The sequence below is a fragment of the Homalodisca vitripennis genome, chromosome 1 (genome assembly GCF_021130785.1).
Source record: "Homalodisca vitripennis isolate AUS2020 chromosome 1, UT_GWSS_2.1, whole genome shotgun sequence".
Taxonomy (NCBI): Eukaryota; Metazoa; Arthropoda; class Insecta; order Hemiptera; family Cicadellidae; genus Homalodisca; species Homalodisca vitripennis.
This window is the reverse complement of record NC_060207.1, coordinates 187253417-187271576: the sequence shown is the minus strand read 5'-3', so window position 1 is coordinate 187271576 and position 18160 is coordinate 187253417. Positions and strand designations below refer to the sequence as shown.

Here is an 18160-nt window from a genome sequence, read left to right as displayed (position 1 = left end):
CGCTGTCGTGGGGGATTTCTCGTCCCATACTCGCTATCTTTGACGTTTCAGTTGCAACATTTCTCATTTGTTTCGTGAAGTGTGTTGTGTTTGGTTGGCATGAATTGTTAAAAGTTTATTGTTCTATATTGATAGATAATCAAAAGAAAAACATATATTATATCCATGACCTTTATCATATAAAATGTATTGCTTTTTACTTTCAATGGGGTGACACCACCAACTTCCACACCAGGTGCCACCCAAGGTAGGCCACTGGGATTATGTGAGAATGATCCATCGGAGGAAGTGAAAACTTCTTTTATATATGTATGTGTTTGGTCTCAGTTTTATTTTAAATAAAATAAAAAAATCATTATCTAATACTAAAAACTTATAATGAAAAAATGTTGATATCTGTGCTTCCAGTAAACTTAAATTTAAATAGTTATGTTTAGAACCACAGCAGTAAATTAAAATAACAACACTGTTCTTAAATTAAAATGGTTTATTAACATAACATCCAATAAATTTCAGAACAATAAACTAACAAAGCCAGTATAGATTATAATTAGTTAGTTACTTTGTGAACTTTTGTTGCACTTTAGAATCAGCTGGCGTAGGGTCTGTATCTCTTCCCTTAGTGTGATGTTCTGGGCAGTTAACATAGCGTTTTCATGTTCCAGGTGCATTGCTCGCATTGCAATCTGAAATGTAATAAAGTATTAAATAAATTACAAATTTACCATCGAAGATTTATTTTCAACCTAGTGATGTATTATTACTATTTTATTAGTAATTATTTGTCTACAACGTTATATTTTGACTGTTTTATTATAGTTGAATTAAAGACAGAAGGGTATTGGGACGAGCTCGACCGAAGACAGCCGAACTGCCTCACGAAGGCTCGCCCTACCGCTCCACCAATCACAGCCGAGCACTTTCCTTTTCGACGGAGGCAGCGTTGTCACGTCTCCTCTGTTGTACCTGTCATCCGGTAGGTATCAGCTGGGTGATGCGCAGTAGCAAACCGTGCTTCATTACGTCGTCATTGGTTGTTGGTTATGTATGTTGTTTCGTGTGGTGTTATTGCGCTTCCGTGTGTTCGTGGCCAAGTGTGTCTTTTTCAAGACTAAACCTTATTTGGAAGACAAGTGTACGCACGTACTTTCTAGTGTTACATTTTTGTGACAGACATTATTTAATTACTGTTAATTCCGTACCATGTCTCAGGGCACTGAAATAGTGATAAAAAACGCGGTAGGCCCCGGCACTCGCGTGATAAGTGTGCCTGTGGTTTACAGTTAGTAACATTTAGTAATAAATTTAAAATATAACAAGTTTCGAAATATTTTTACAGATTTTTTGTCAAGTAATTAGATTACATTAAGTTGATCGAAAAAATTAACTGAAGGAAATTTCATATCATAGTCAGATTGACGCCCTAGTCGCAAATTTTGCATTTTGGTCACCCTAGCAATTTAAGTTTAGACTCAACAATTAACAATTTTATTATCCTATAACGGTTTTAACAGGATACCTTTTATTGGTTAAAAATACTATCCTAAACGAGCTTCATCAGGTTTAAACTACAGTATCTTTATTTGTTTTTAAGTTGATTTTTGACCGCGGCACAGTGGTCATTTCAATGGATTTGCTAAGACTGATAAGACTGAGTAAATAATTATAACTCAGCAGACTTGCATTTACTTAACGAATATAATTTTAGTTCGTTTTTACTATACTCCTTGGTGTTTTGTAGGTTACTATTAATAACAGTAAAATGTACAATATTCAAATTATTATTATTAGGCCTATGTATATTTTTCAATAATACACTCGTGGTTTCAGTAAATATCCTTTACGAGGTTTTGATTTCTGACTCAATTACTTATAAAATAACAATTCTCAAAACAACGAACGCTATTAATTTATCGCTTCGATAAATGTGTCCACATATTTCCGCTGCGAACCACCCCTACCTAGAAGCGGTTTATGTGAACGCTGTGGATGATCTAGTCAGACAGAACAACTTGGCAACACTGTAGCCGACCGGTCCCGAAGAGCCCCGAACCTCGGCCATCGCTGCCGGGTCTCAATACCCTTCTGTCTTTAATTCAACTATAGTCACTTTTACCCTAACTTGAGAATAGAAATAAATTTGCATTTATGTCAATTCTTCATGTGCTGGAACTATCAGAGAAAAATTAGAAGGGTAGGTAGAAAGTAAAGTTTTAGAACTATGTTTAAAACACACAACACTCTCAGACAAAATTTCATAAACCTAAAGAATGGCACTCAGGAATCCAAAAACTGTGTTTACAATATAAAATGTAACTGTAACAGGAAATACCGAGGTTAGAACAAATCAGAACAAAACATTAAATGTTATCCACCTGAGGAATAGATCACATTGCAAATCTCAAAACATAGTGTTACAGATTAAAAAAAAATTCAAGCCACAAAATACTTTTGCCTCAACATGAATGTCCCACGATTTTTGTCTTAAGCACCGCTACGCTATCCTTGAAAAGGTCAACAATTACAGCAGCACTGTTTCCAGATCTTTGAAGTTGGACTATTGTACTGTATAGTTAGCGGGGTGGTGTTGCCTGACGAACAGGTTGCTGGATCGTGTGGATGATGGAGTCCTGAATTGGAACAGATGCAATAAGTCAAGACAGTCAACCTTGCCATTGAGGATCTTATATAGTAGCACAACGTCAACAGAAAATGGCAGTTCACAAGATGGTGGGGATCTCAAGACAGGTCTTCAATGGGAACGTGCTGGTAGGGAAATCTCTTCTTGACACCTACCACTCGGACAGATTTTCTTTCAATACCCTTCAGTTCCTCAAGGAGTAATTTCTGAGTATGATTCCACACTGGTGAGCCATTAAGGCAACTGTGTCACTTAAATGGCTTGATAAGCAGAAAACGAATCTAAACATTCTGTTTGCCCTACTGCAGATCTTCAGTACATGGGATTCAGGGCTTAACGGGGGTGCCAATATGACACCAATTTTTAAACTTTTTATTATGTTGTTTTGTTTTTTAAAAATTATTTTGCCGTTTTTACAGATACAAGTTTGTAGAATTTAGATATATACTATTTTACAATGTTTTTACATGTTGGATATTTCAATGACACAATAAACACTAGAAATAAAACCATGAAATAATACAGGGTGGATGACATGGGCGACATAGCTGTATGTACCGTGCGACTACAGGGAACTATAGTCGAATAGATATAACTTCCGTATCGGCGTGGTGGGGCGTTCTGACGTTGGAGTGAGAGGGAGAACTGCCTGGTTGGCTACCTGACCAATAGGAGCGAGGAGCGTCTGACGCGGTTGCCATAGCAACAGGCACTGTTGCCACATCGGCAAAGGCATATTGGCAAAAGCGCTAGGCTTATTTTACTGCACGCTGGTACATCTGGAGGGTTTGTTCCTAATTATTGCTTGTTATTTGCTTCAAAGCAAACTACAGACTACCATGAAGAAATGAACCATGACACTTTTTCAAAATGGTTCAGAGAATCACTTCTACCTAACCTTTCTGCTCCATCGGTTATTGTTATGGACAACGCCCCATACCACTCCAAGATTTTAGATAAGGCCCCAACGCAACGTAACAAAAAAGCGGAAATTCAGGCGTGGCTTCGCGAGCATAACATACAATTTGCAGAAGATTTTACAAAAGCCGAGTTGTTAGAAATATGTGAAATGAATAAACCACCGGTCCCCAAGTATATTATAAATGAGATGGCTAAAGCCCAAGGACATAAAATTGCCAGACTGCCACCTTACCATTGCCATTTCAATGCAATAGAGATGGTTTGGGCACAAGTTAAGGGACACGTTGCTCGGAGCAATAAAACATTTAACATGACTGAAGTTAGGAGGTTAAACGAAGAAGGACTTCAACAAGTTACAACCGTTAGAATGGATGGATATCTTAAAGCACACAAAAAATCTATTTTAGAAGCGTGGACACAAGAAGGTCTCATTGAAACAGCAGTAGAGGAAATGATAATTCACGTGAATGGAGATGACAGTGACAGTGAAACTAGTGACCTTGAAGATTTTGCTGACGAATATAGAGTGCAAACTGACTAAGGAACACAGGAAATATACGTCAACAGAATGTATGCTGACGGTGTTTGAAGTATTTTGATAGCCCCCGCAATAAATATATTCGTGCTGTGAATGCAATATTAGGTTTTCAGAGTACCCAAATTATTTGTCCTTCACGATATCCGAATTATTTAGTAGTTGTAGATTATTATATAGCATAATGGTAACATATTAATATCGCACATATTTGTGTTAAGTTAGAGAAATTTCGTTTCTGATTACTAGTGTAAACAATCAAAAGACAACACATACTGACGCGTTGTTTGTTGGGAAGTACGCTGGCGCGCACCGTCTGATGTTCTCTTCTCAGTGTTCGGTAAGAAAGTGACCGCTCACGGCAGTGCCCGCACCAACGCGGCATCAGTCTCTCCACTGCTCGCTGCCCCTCCACACGCTTCCAATACGGAAGTTACATCTATTCAACTATAACTAAGGTGCAGCACAGGTGTATTTAACACTCATGGCGGAGGACCAAGGAAGTGCTGACATCTAGTAGAAAACGCCAGAACTACTTGCATTAGGCACGGTTTCCTTAGAAATATTGTCAGTAGCACAATTTTAGGCTATCGCTATGATCGTAATATTACGTCAAAATCCGTAAAGGGTTCAAGCAAGAGTTTCGCATATTCTTTCATTTGAAGTTAAGTTGTGTATTTGAATTCATTTTTAATATGGTTATAAGAATTTACTAAAAACTCAGACCTGGTCCTCTCGAATGCGGCGTGCGTCTCTCGATTTCTTAGCCGCCTGGTTGTTGCGTTTACGTCTCTCGTAGTACCTCTCATCCTTTTGTTCCTCTGGGATTGCTCTCTTCTCCCCCCGTTTCTTCTGGGAACAGACGCTGATCACACTTCCTGTAAGTAATCAGACGGTCAGATTTCATTCATTCAACTCCACTCTGTAAGTTTACGTGTTAAACTTTAATGACCACTATATTTATTGGGGATCAAACTTACAATGTTTATAACAATTTTCCAAAGGTACTAAAACACAACTGAAGACACAATTCTCTGTAAAATCAACATTTTAATGAATCATACTCTTAGTTGTAGGAGAGGTAGTCTGTTAACAAATTTATGATGAGCGAAGGTCTTGATAGAACATTTTGTTTGTGAGGTTATGAGGAGTAAGCAGTCCAAGTTAAATTTGAACTAGAAAACATTCTTTTATTAAAAAAAATTATCCTATGTGAATGCATACACTTAATTGATTTGACCATTTTTAAACTTAATCTGAATTCATCATCTGAGCATTATTGTACAATACACTAAATAGGTCAGCCCATGAATGCATGAGACAAAGTGGGGCATTTAGCTTTCCCACTGTTTCAACTTTTCAGAAGAATAGGCTGAGAAAAGAGCACACGAATTTTTTAAATCGTCCTTATTTTGTTAAAAACAAATACAAGTGGAGAAATTGGTTCACAGTATACAACTAAATTGCTGTGTACTAATATATAGTACATGCTATATATATATATATATATATATATAATATATATATATATATATATATATATATATATATATATCATGTATGAGGTCTAACACGTACCTCTACTTGGGGGTGGGGGGGGGGGGGGGTGGGGGGGGGGGGGGGTGGGGGGGGGGGGGGGTGGGGGGGGGGGGGGGTGGGGGGGGGGGGGGGTGGGGGGGGGGGGGGTGTAAAACGTTTTATAGTTTATCCTATAACACAAAAACGCAATGCAATCTTTTTAAAATCTGCTTATTTATATTACCCTAGTGTAAATCAGGGCCTAGTATCATACTAGGCCCTGAGTGAATCCAACATTTTTCCATTATTTTAGTTTGAGTTAGTAATTTTCAAAATGGGGTTTTAAAGTAGTAATGTACAATAGCTGTCTAGCTATAATACATGTAGTTAAACGATTGATTTAATTTAATTTAAATGTTTTTTGGCAAAGAAAGATCTCCTTCAAATAATTTAAAAAAAAACTTGATAACATAATTTTTAACCATTAAATTTGGCATATTTTGAAGGTCCAATCTAACGGAGGACCTTAACTTAACAGACGTAAACTGTCCGCAATAACTTAATAGAGTTCCTCATTCAATAATAAAGCTGAAGAACAACCAAAAATAAGAATGGGTCTACCTAAATTTTTGAAAAATATAAAAATTCTAAATATGTTGTACTCTTGAAGATTCGAATAGTGTAACCAGTTTGCTTCTCAATAATGTAAACAACCTGGTAAAATAAAATTAACATCCAAGACGAATTTTTAAAACACATCAATTCAATTAGGCCTTCGATAAAATTCACTATTGAAAATGAGGTTAACAGTGAAATTCCATTTCTTGATATTTTTGATAACGAAAACAAAAGAAAACACAATTAAAACAACATTATTTTACAAGAAGACTTTCAGTGGACAGTACCTTAATTATAATTCAAATCATCCTCAACATGTAAAAATTGGATTAGTACAAAGTTTGTTCCAGAAGATTAATCATTTGATAACTGATAACGAAGATAAAAATTTTAGGAGAAAATTATACTACAGAACTTTTGATCAAAAACAACTACCCTCCGTCAATTATTGAACGAGCTAAGGCTAAAAACAAATTTTGTAAGCAAATTACCAAAAAAGACAATCCTAAATATCCTCACTACCATAACTATTCCTTATGTAAAAGGAACATCAGAAAAATTCGTAAGATAAATTATAAATTTAACATCCGCACTGTTTTTAAGTCCGAAAATAATATAAAGAAGCTATTTAACAAAATTAAAACCGAAAAACAAACATCAAGAAACCAAAATGTGATATATAAAATTGACTGTGGTTGCAACAAGACGTATATCGGCCAAACATCAAGACCTGTGGAAATTAGGGTAAAAGAACATATTTATAATTATAAAAAAGAAAACGTTGAAAAATCTAAATTAGTTGAACATGCAGTAAAAGAAAACCATCATATAAATTTGAATCGTCTAGTGGTAGTGTTTTAAAGAATCTTCCTGGACTAAAAGAAATAAAATTGAAAGTGCGTGTATGACAGTTTTAAAAGATAATTGTATTCCAACCTTCCGTAAATTTCAGTGATATTTTTATAACCATTAGTAAAAAAAGAAATCCATGTCCAAAAATTATGAATTGCAAACCATATTTTTCTTACATAATTCTTTTATAATTTATTAGTGTTTGGTCTTTACAGTTTGTTTTAAATTTTATTCTTTTTATCCATATGTTTATTATATTTTACACATATGTTGTTTTCTGTAAACAATGTAAAAACTGATGATGCCTTAACAGGCGAAAGCGCTATTTTTAATAAATTTATTGTGGAAGTATCTAAGAAATGTCTTTTCCATTTAAAAACTCCCACCTACTTCCACCAAGGATACAAAGCAGAAAATGTAACAAACCGCCAATTCAAGAAAACTATCTACTAAGATAGTCTGTATTTAAAAACGTATACGACCTATATAATTGCTTCTAAGTTTCGCATTTTAATTTAAAAATTCAAGATAAATATTTATATATTTACGAAAATCTGTAATAATTGCAGAATGTAAAGAATAAATTGTTGTTAATTTACCAAGCAAAGATAAAGCAGAATGTAAAATAATTTGAAAGTAGGACATAGAAAGGTATTTCAGTTTCAAAATTAAAACAGAACGTACATTAGAAAATGTACGTAATAAAACTGTGAGTAATTTTAGTTGCTTCCATTATCGGTTAATGTAATTCATATGACTTACAAAACCATCAAGAGTATCGTAACCTCATGCACAATATTAGTTACAAACGGAAGAACAACAAAACCGACCAAATATCAGTACAAACAGAGCGCGCTTACACGGAGGAAGTAGACAGATGTGCTGATTTTACTGCCTGAGTTACTAAGAGCAACTGTGAGATGTTACAAGTTGCTCGAAACTCTTTATTGCTGATCCTCTACTGCCAAGAGCGATCACTGTGAAACTCTACTGTAGTTCCCTCGTATGGGGTTTATTACTATTGGTGAATTACTTGTGACTTATTTAGTAGTATTACGACTTTTCCTTCATTTATTTTTGGTGATATAATTATTATTTGGCTTTTGTGTTTCTTTCTTAAGCAGTTTGTAATATTCTTTCTTAAACACTTTTGGTATGAGGTACAATAGACATTTTTTTACATTTCATATAAAAAAGGACACATTGACACTAAATTATCTAAAAGACAGTCGTGTATACACCAATAAATATTGGAGTGCTTCAACAAAAAAGCTATCACAACCAAATTAATGGAAATAATGTTAAAAACAATTAATAACAGATTACTACACATAAATAAAAACTATAAAGGACGTTTATTCATTATAAAGTTTCTAAAGCTATGCCATAAAATTAAACTTCATATTTTACTAAAGAAACATCAAGCGAAGAAGAATAATTTCAACACTTTCCTGAACAAGTTTCCCAATGTATATTGGGTATTCTCCATGTAAATTTCTATAATATCAGATCCTTAATCGATTACAATGGAGGTTCAAGGATCTGACCTTTTTTTGAGGAATCCATCGTTAAACCTCCTCCCTTTTTTACCTTCCAGTCAACTATCAGAAAAAAATCTTTTTGGCGTTTTAAAGTAATTGTAAAGACTTTACATTGACTTTTAATTTTTAAGTTTCTACTTTTTTACTATCACCTTTAAAATTTAAAGCCATGTAAAGTATAAAATATTTGATTCAATAAAATAATGTATTTTGTTATATTTATTAAAAAACGTGTTTATTTATAAATTTTATAAAGAGTATTTATATACAAATGACTCCCGAAAATCATTCATTTTTATATGAGCCATAAAAAACTATTGTTTCAAGGATCGTAATGAAACTACTCATCGGCTCAATCTCCAGAAAAGTCGGAGGAAACTCTCAACTCATTTATAAGACTACATTATTATAAGGAAAAATAATAAAGAAACAACTCTATGAAATAGTGAAATTTAGATAATCTCACGTTACTGGTGTCTATAAATGTCTACAATAATTGTTGTATTTAGTCTCTAGTACTTATAGTAAAATAATTCAGTAATCAAAATAATAATTTATAATTACGGAAAGCGAGGAAGTTGTGTGCTTACGAGTTTCACAAAACTGTTATTATTGTATCTGTTAGGAAATGGATGTAACAAGCTAAATTGAAAGCCATTTTTGTAGCCCTAAACTTGTGAAACGTAAATATTCAATAAATAATAATAGTTTATTATTTGCGCCGAATAAGCACACAGCCTGGTTTTTTCTTGAAATCGATTAAGGAATATTTAGTTCTCTCACTGTCAAAAAACTATATAGAGAGACGGTGTTGCCACTTGGAGTCGATGGTGATGTTAGTATAAATAATCGATTGATATATTTTTCCCTTTTGACACCCTACCATTTATCAAAACTAGTTAGTTTAACGATCGATTTCTTTCCTAAAGAAAATTTCTCGATTGATTTAAAGACTCCCCTGATTACGTATTTCTATGCTTATACAAAACATAGTCCCTGAACTATCTTTTCTTTTTGTTATGTTCTGTCAGTTGTTTTATCGTCACTCTATACAACGTTTTCACCACGTTTCCCAATAAATAAAGTATTTCCGTTCTAAGGACCAAAGTGCTAGTTGCCGTTCCTGAGGATTTTGAGCAGCTATGACTGTTGTCAGTACGTCTATTTCTGTGTTCTTTTGTACTCGATGGAAGATACTTTTACAATCACATTCATTATAAGTACGTAGGGTAATAAAGACACATTAAATCATGGGAACAAAACTCTTGTTTTATGTTGTAACGACACTGTTACAATACAGTAGTGGTACTCCTCAATCGTTCTGAATAAAATATTAGTATTGAGAAAATGAATGCTATTTTTAAATCCGGTTTGTTTTGTATTTAAACATTTTGTGTCCTGTTCAGAAAAAGAAATCCAAGATTAACATGATCAGTGCAACCGGCATCACTAACGTTGTTGATTACAAGAACATTATAACATTTATGTTTATATTGTTAAATTATTCATCACCGTCAAAGATTGCGGCATTCATGAAATCTGTTTAATTTTATTTTAAAAGTTTGTATTTCTTACTTTCTGTGTCCTATATTAGAAATATAGATGGCATTTTGATAAAGATTAGTGACACCGATTACGATATTTTAGGGCTATCGCTGAAATATTAGTTTTATAAATCACATTATTCAACAGGAAACGTAACTCAGAACGGAATGACATTTTAAAACTAGACATTTTCAATTCTTTCTCTGAAGCGGATTATGTTTATTTGGATAATTCCAACCTCTGCACTCTATGCTGTCACTCTAATCTAGCGTAGATTCCAAAGAGACTCCCAATGAGGATATTATTATTGCAACCTTGGCATGAATGGTAAAACAATTCCCTAGTACTCCTGAAATAAATGACTGAAAGAGGAAAGTTACCTGAAACTTGTAAATTTGAAGAACATTCTCCACATAGCACACTCCAGGTAGCTTATTTATTATTTACAATTTTTCAATCTCCACACTCTGTTTTGTTCCATTTCTCCAGGACGGATTTTTTATTTTTTTGTCTCCTAATATGTACGTCATTCTGAAGTCAAACAACGAAAATGTATGATCTCTAGCTTTATTAAGATAAATTTTTACTATTTTAAGAAACCCCACCTCTGTCTTGCTTTTAGGTTTCACCCATAAGGGTTAAAAATTATTCCAATTCTAATGTCAATCGATGGCTCACTGAATCACAATTAATATTTAGATCCGTTTAACACTTGAAAATAAAAACGTGTTAACCAATGTAATCCTATACAATATCAACTATGTTAAATCAGTTTCAAACAAGAAAATTACCATCGATAGTACAAATGCTTTGTGTATTGAAGCAATCATTAAGATGTTTTTATATTCACTTTGGAATCTTAGAAGACAATTACATCATATATACGAAATTATTGTATATACCTTCTTCTACTTCAGAATTATTTTACAAATGTACAAGTAGTACTAGGCATGAGGTTATGCTAATAGGAACTCTATTCAGCCACAAAAATTTTGAGGAGTTCCAAAACAGAAAATTTTTAACGAGACGTAGTTAAAAATTGTCTAAACATCTGAAATTGGAATTGTTACTTATCAAACGACTTACTCGTAAAATATTGAATTTGTATTTAGTTATATTGTAAACTCATAATAAATAACCCCAATTACAGATAAAAATAACTTTAAACAAACAATAGGTATCAAATACTTTGTAATATATATCTTCAACGTTTACTCTTTTATGGTACTATAAATAAGGCTGTGAAGTGGTTAGTGTGATATGACGCATTATATACTAATAATAATAAAACACCAATTACAGATACAAATAACTATAACAGAACAAAATATAATAACTGCTTTATAAAATATATCTTCTACATTTTTTTCACGCATAGTACTACTACTTGATAAAAGTGTAAAGTAATCAGTGTGATATGACGTCTTCACGGCCTTGAGAAAACTCCGCGTCTCAGATCAGACTACAGCTCTGTGAATAACAGGAGAGGGAGATCCCCGACTAAGTTAAGTATAAATATACAAGCATTAACTCTATCACCATCACACTCTACTGCTACTGCAACGAATAAACTCCTTGAGTTTCTAATCTTCAGGTATGTTTTTTACCTCAATGTGATTATGTTATTCAAACATCCAAGTAGTAATAAGTAGGCCTATAATTAATGTTTATATCGATCGCAAAAAATTATTTATTTCTGAACTAAAGTAAAGTTATATCGGTTACGACTTTCAGTATATTTCAACTTTTAATCATACAGTCAAGAATACGTCGCGACCTACAAAAATATTTGTTATATATTCTAAGACATGTATTTGATTTATTATAGTTTCTAATTTTTCGGAAAACGATTCTTCAGCTATTATTTAAATACAAAAACTAGCTCTTTCATTGCCAGGCTTTACACAAGCTGGCTGTTCCACTCAGCCCAATAATAAACACCGTAACTTGCCGTTTCAGACTCTGAAATTGTTAAGAAACTAAAGTAACCACGAAATAAATAGTTATGACTTAGATGACCAAATAGTGATCTTTGTTACCAAAATAAGAATGCTTAATTAAAAACCTATCTAATGGAGGAAACTTATATTACAACACAAACGATTTAAATGCAATCGGGAAATATTATTTAAAGATTAAGGTTTCATAAACAGACGTTGTTACGTGCAACTTTATTATGTGGAATTTTACAATTTATTAGTTCACGTAGTTTTGTGAAGCTTAAAAACAATAAAATTCATTTTTGTACACATTTGCTTATAAATTTTAAATTGAATTCATAGGTAATTGTTTCTTGCAAACTTCGTCTTGTTAAGGTTTTATCCCCAAAAAGCCTTTACAGATGAAAAAGAACTCCTTTTCACAAACTCGAATTAGCGAATTTACAAAATACCAAATAACATTACGAAATAGTTGAGTATATAACAAATAGTATTTGCCGTTTTCTTAAAATAAAATGTTCTCTTGTGCACAGCATGAAATAACTTTCATTCTCATTGAGTTACTTGTGAGATACAATACTCATTAACTCACATCTTCCAGTGGAGTATTGCTAGAATGAGGACTACAGTCAGATTATAAATCAGACCCACATAGACCCTACAACTACCAGTAGGATAGCGTAAGTTAAATATGTATGTACAAATTCAAAACTATGATGTGCTTAAAACTTTTTTAGCTTTTAATTTTTTATACATGTAAATAGTCAAATGATTTCAAGATACACATATTCATTAGATAACACAGTTGAAATACTGGCGAGTATATCGATATGTGGAATCCCTGTTCAATCCTTGTTTTAAATACGTTCTATTTTAACTTGAAATAGGATCGGTCTTAAAGTTCAACACGAACTCTAAGAAACATTAGTTGAATTTAAGCGTCTACTAGTTGAAGTAATCGTCTATATTTTTATATTGAAAATAAATAAATAAAGTTAATATGTGTATTTCAGCTTGACAATGAAAGTCACCCTGCTCGTTTTGTTGGTGTGTGCGTGTGCAGCAGCCACCCTCGCCCTACCTTCTTCGAATCGTCAACCACGGTCCCCCCAGCCAGAGGAGAAGAACAAGGACGGTGGCTGGGCAGTAGGGGCAGACACCACAAGGAACGGCGGCACTGTGGTGCGAGCTGAGGGGAACAAGAAATGGGACGTCACAAATGACGGTAGGGTACAAGCGGAGGTTCACGGCCACTGGGAGAGGACTTACGGAGGGCCCCAACAACGGCCAGAGAGACCGCGGCGTGGGCGGCAGCATCGGGGGATCCTGGGGCAAATGATTCCTCTGATTATTTCACTCCGATTTTATTCATTTTGAGAACGTTATGACTGTAAACTTTTCTTATGATTAGTTAGGGTTTTATCCTCTGTATACCTTTTCTTGGTTAGTACCACTCTCCTAGAGTATACTTCGAAAGGAACTGTCAACATTCCATAAAACTAATGTATTTATTTATTTTACTTGATATTCAAGTGTTTATTAAAAAGCCATATTTTTGTTTCAATAAATTTATTTTATTAATATTATTGTAATTTATTAACCAAGTCCTCCTTTATTTAGTGTTACTCTTTAACTGAGGGATTTGTTCCAGATTAAATTTGTTACTATTATAACAAGTAGCACTAATTAGTGATAACTAGTAGTTTCAAAACCAAAGATTTTTACCTATTAAAATTATTTGTAATAATTATTATTGATGATATACCAAATAAAACTCAGTTGTAGAAACTATTTTAATTTGGAACATAACAAGTCTATTATAAATGCAAACACCTTATTTTGATATTTTCATCACCATTTTTACACGTGTGATGGTAACACGTATGTAAAATACAATACAAATAAACAATTTAAAAAATGAACTGTTGGAATAAATATACTAGCAGGTAAACCTGAATAATCTACATAAAGAACTATGCTAGTGTATAGTGCAAATTTGAATTACCCAACTAATAAAGTACTTTTGGATTAGATTTTACTAATGTAAGTTTAATTCTCAAAGCAGTGAGAATAATTTAGGAAGTAATTAGCCGTTTCCTGTGTTTCTGCAGCCCTTTCACAACATATCAGATGTATTGTAGAGATGTACTTTGAGTCGTCATCTCAAACGATCCCTGAACTATTATATGTCAAGACTCGTATTTTGGAGCCCTTAAATCGAAGGGTAACTTTTTTTAGTGAGCATTAGTGATTTTTAACTGTTAAGGCCAGTACCTGAGTCCACCGGAGGTCATACCGTAGCAAATAATGCATTGAAGTGTGCAAAGTGTCTTGGCTTTTGTTTCAGTATTACCTCAAATTTTATTAGATTCTAACTCTAAAGGTTAATGAACCTAGGCATAGAATTGGAGTGTACGACCATTCGTTAGTGAGAATACAATTTATAAAGAAACAAAATTTATTGCAAAACATAATTAGTCTATTCAGTAATTTTAAAGATTTTAATAGTGACTTTAAAAATAAGAAATTAAACGTATGAACTGGAGATTAGCGAGCACTTACAAGTGATATATAGAAGTAAACCAGAACCTTGTGCCGCATATCAGACTTTGCTGGAGACTGCGCGTTATCTCAACGACATCCTTATGAAATGTGGTTCATCCTATTGTTCTATACTCCTGACTCCCTAAACCTTCCGCTGCTTGAAGACAATGGAGTATCTCAAAGGGAATCCTGGCCAGATGAGGGACATCCAGAAGAGAGCATGTAACACCATCGAACTCAACCTTGTAACGTATAAATGAGTTTTAATCCATATTTAAAGTCCCCATTATTCAATTCACTAGATATCGTCTCTCTGTTAAACTTCACTAAAGCTCAGCCAAATCCCATAGATGGATATTAACTACCTTAACTTACCTATATAATTAAAGATCGTTAAAATTTCAAGTCCATTTTTACTCAGTCCCTTGTTGAGATATCATGCAGACAGTTAAGCTCACCCAAATGACATGGAGGGGGAAAATGATCATAACTCATTGTTTGCTTCTATAGATATGAAGTTTCATGGGAAACTTCAAGTCCATAGCTCAATTTGTTCTCGATCTTGTACAAAAAAACTCGTAACATTGCGCCACTTGTAAATTGAAAAATATGTCAGTTTTAACCCCAATACCAAATTTTATATTTCATGATGAAATATGAATCATTAGTAAAGTAAAGTTTCAAGATGATGGGCGTATTTTATATATACAAACATTACATATACTTTAAATATATAAGGAATGGTTGTATATCAATTGTTATGCGTTGTATAATAAAACAACACAGTTTCTTAGAACTTTAAAGTAATTTACAAAACCTTTTGTTGTTCTTACACGTGTTTCATAACTCGCAAATTTCAAGACATGGGCTATACAAATCTTGAAATATATAGCCTTTAATAACATGATAAAATTTAAGTGTCTAGGCAAATATACGATAGTATCGAATCATTATATATATATCCTTTCGTTTGGCCCAAAAGGAATTATTTGTTTGAGACCATTTTAAAACAAAACCAAAAATATTTTTACTGGTTACGTAAATGCTTGGGCCGAATTTTCGGTGACAAGCAGTTATCAAATTGACTGATTTTCGATTTGTTATTGATATACATACAATCCATACATTCTTATTTATTATTTACACGTGGGAAACCACAAAACTCAGTAAAAAATAACAAAACAAGATTTGATTTTTCACTATAATTATTTTATGTTCAATTGTTCACATATGTTATCAGTGCGTTAAGACATTTGTATTTTTTTGAGGGAAAATCACTTGCCCAGGAGCCCTCGATATTCATTTATATTCAATTGTTACTTCCTGAAGTACAAGTAAACTTACAGGTATGATAATTACAGACATATACGAGGGGGTACTGAAAACAGATTGCTACGAATTCACAATTTTTTATTAAAACATAAAACAATCAAACCATATTTACACTCATTATACTTGAATATCAAGTAACACTATTGGTGCTAGATTTTTAAAATCTATTAAGAATTGAAAATTAGGAACAATTTTGTTATAGTTTAAATACATGTAAACTATATTTTACAAATTAAAAACCAAAAAATGGAATTTTGATTCCAACAAACATCAATTAAATTATTTGCCCCAAGATCCACCGATGCTGCCGCCAACACCGCGGTCTCTCTGGCCGTTGTTGGGGCCTCCGTAAGTCCTCTCCCAGTGGCCGTGAACCTCCGCTTGTACCCTACCGTCATTTGTGACGTCCCATTTCTTGTTACTGTCAACCCGCACCACAGTGCCGCCGTTCCTCGTGGTGTCTGCCCCCACCGCCCAGCCGCCATCATCCCTCTTGACCCTTGGTGGGCGGTAAGTCGAGGCATGCGGGTTGACACTACCCAACACAGCCACTACACACGCACACACCAGCGCAAGGAGTAGAGTGACTTTCATTTTCAAGCTGTAAAAAATGTTTTAAGTCAATTTCATAAGTCTTGATAAAACATTTCTGTAGAGTTTATGCTATACTACAAAATATCAATGCTATTTGTTTTATATCTGCTTGTTGATATTATTGAGAACGCAACTTATATTATTACCGAGATATGTCCGTTATTGTTACTAGTAATATCATATCAAACTTGAGAAAAATTCATTTATATTTATCGGAATTTTGTTTTAGTACAGTTTCTAATTTTCATTCGGCTTCAGACGCAAATTTTAGATTAATTAAAATGTTTGTAGTATTAGTACGTATTGAAAAATCCCTTTTAAAGGTAAAAAAGAAATACCAATTAACATTTTTGCGTTAAATTTGCTTAATTTCACATTTTGAAGCCCCAAACTTATTGAGTATCTTCATTCAATAGGCGAAAGGGCCTATTAGGGTTCCTAAAGTCTAAATAGAAGAATTTCAAAAGAACTATGGCTGAATGGACGTACTGACTTTAGAAAAATACATAACTTCTAGATATGTTGTACGTACAGTAGATTAGGTTTATTACTTGATTTTTATCCAACCAAATATATGTATATATCGTAAAAATATAAGAGTAAATGCCTCTTTAGACATTAATTTATACAGTTCATTCAAGTTAACAAAGAATATTTGGTTCGAACAATAATTATTTTTGCGAAATCTCAACTATTGCAGAATGTAAGATAGAAAGTGTTATTAATTGACTAAACACAGATAAAGTAGAACACAAAATAATTTGAAAGTAGGTTATTAAAAGATATTCCGGTTTCAATTATGATGTAATTATACATCATTACGTATATTACTAAATCTACGTTAAAATATTATGAGTGATTTTTGTTGCTTTTAGTGCAATCAATTTTTTCATATTTACTCTGATAATATCCTTTTATCAATGGCAAGTAACTTCATGCACATGTCGTGGCAGTAGAGCACAAAATGACTAAATATCAGTACAAACACTTACACTGAGAAAGTAGACACAGATGTAGGACTGTAGACGCTGAGTTACTAAGAGCAACTGTGAGATGTTGCAAGTTACTCGAGGCTATATATTGCTGATATATGCTGCCAAGACTGGTCACTGTGAAACTCTACTGTGGTTTCCACGCATGGGGTTATCATTCTTTGGTGAATTACTTCTGACCTATTCAGTTGTATTACGACTTTTCCTTATTTCTTATGTGATAACATTTTTTTTTTATTTTAGAGTTGATTTTTACACACTTTGGTATAAATTAGAATAGAACATTAAAAAAATCCATACAAAAATACACATTGACGCTAAATTGTGTAAAAGGTATTCAACTGTGTATTCACATTGTGTATAATATTGAAGTATTTCGTCAAATCTAACAAAATGGGGACAGTTTTAAAACAGTTACAAAGGCTTTAACATACAAATCAATGGAAATGGATTTGAACTAAATATTTATAACAGATTTTGTATATAGCACTATAAAATAAACAGATCTTCTATGAAATATAAAGTTTCTAAAGATATGTCTGCAAATGAGATTACATATTTAACCAAAGAAACATCAAGCTGAGAAT

At 33.2% G+C, this 18160-nt stretch overlaps 3 protein-coding genes across 3 annotated transcripts; 1 reads left to right on the top strand and 2 right to left on the bottom strand.

Annotated features, from left to right (window-relative positions):
- Positions 1-472: 472 nt before the first annotated feature.
- Positions 473-8651, bottom strand: LOC124354245 (D site-binding protein). The gene is made up of 3 exons (XM_046804560.1): positions 8633-8651; positions 4824-4975; positions 473-686 (listed from the first exon to the last, which is right to left on the bottom strand). Exons 1-3 carry the CDS (start codon positions 8649-8651, stop codon positions 555-557), a joined length of 303 nt encoding a protein of 100 aa, XP_046660516.1. The 3' UTR covers positions 473-554.
- A 2957-nt stretch (positions 8652-11608) lies between these two features.
- LOC124352911 lies at positions 11609-13527 on the top strand. Its single transcript, XM_046802636.1, has 2 exons — positions 11609-11765; positions 13125-13527. Exon 2 carries the CDS (start codon positions 13132-13134, stop codon positions 13486-13488), a length of 357 nt encoding a protein of 118 aa, XP_046658592.1. The 5' UTR covers positions 11609-11765; positions 13125-13131; the 3' UTR covers positions 13489-13527.
- Positions 13528-16048: 2521 nt separating this feature from the next.
- LOC124352910 lies at positions 16049-17716 on the bottom strand. The gene is made up of 2 exons (XM_046802635.1): positions 17574-17716; positions 16049-16588 (listed from the first exon to the last, which is right to left on the bottom strand). The coding sequence occupies exon 2, from the start codon at positions 16579-16581 to the stop codon at positions 16267-16269; it is 315 nt and encodes a 104-aa protein (XP_046658591.1). The 5' UTR covers positions 16582-16588; positions 17574-17716; the 3' UTR covers positions 16049-16266.
- Between the last annotated feature and the right edge of the window lie 444 nt (positions 17717-18160).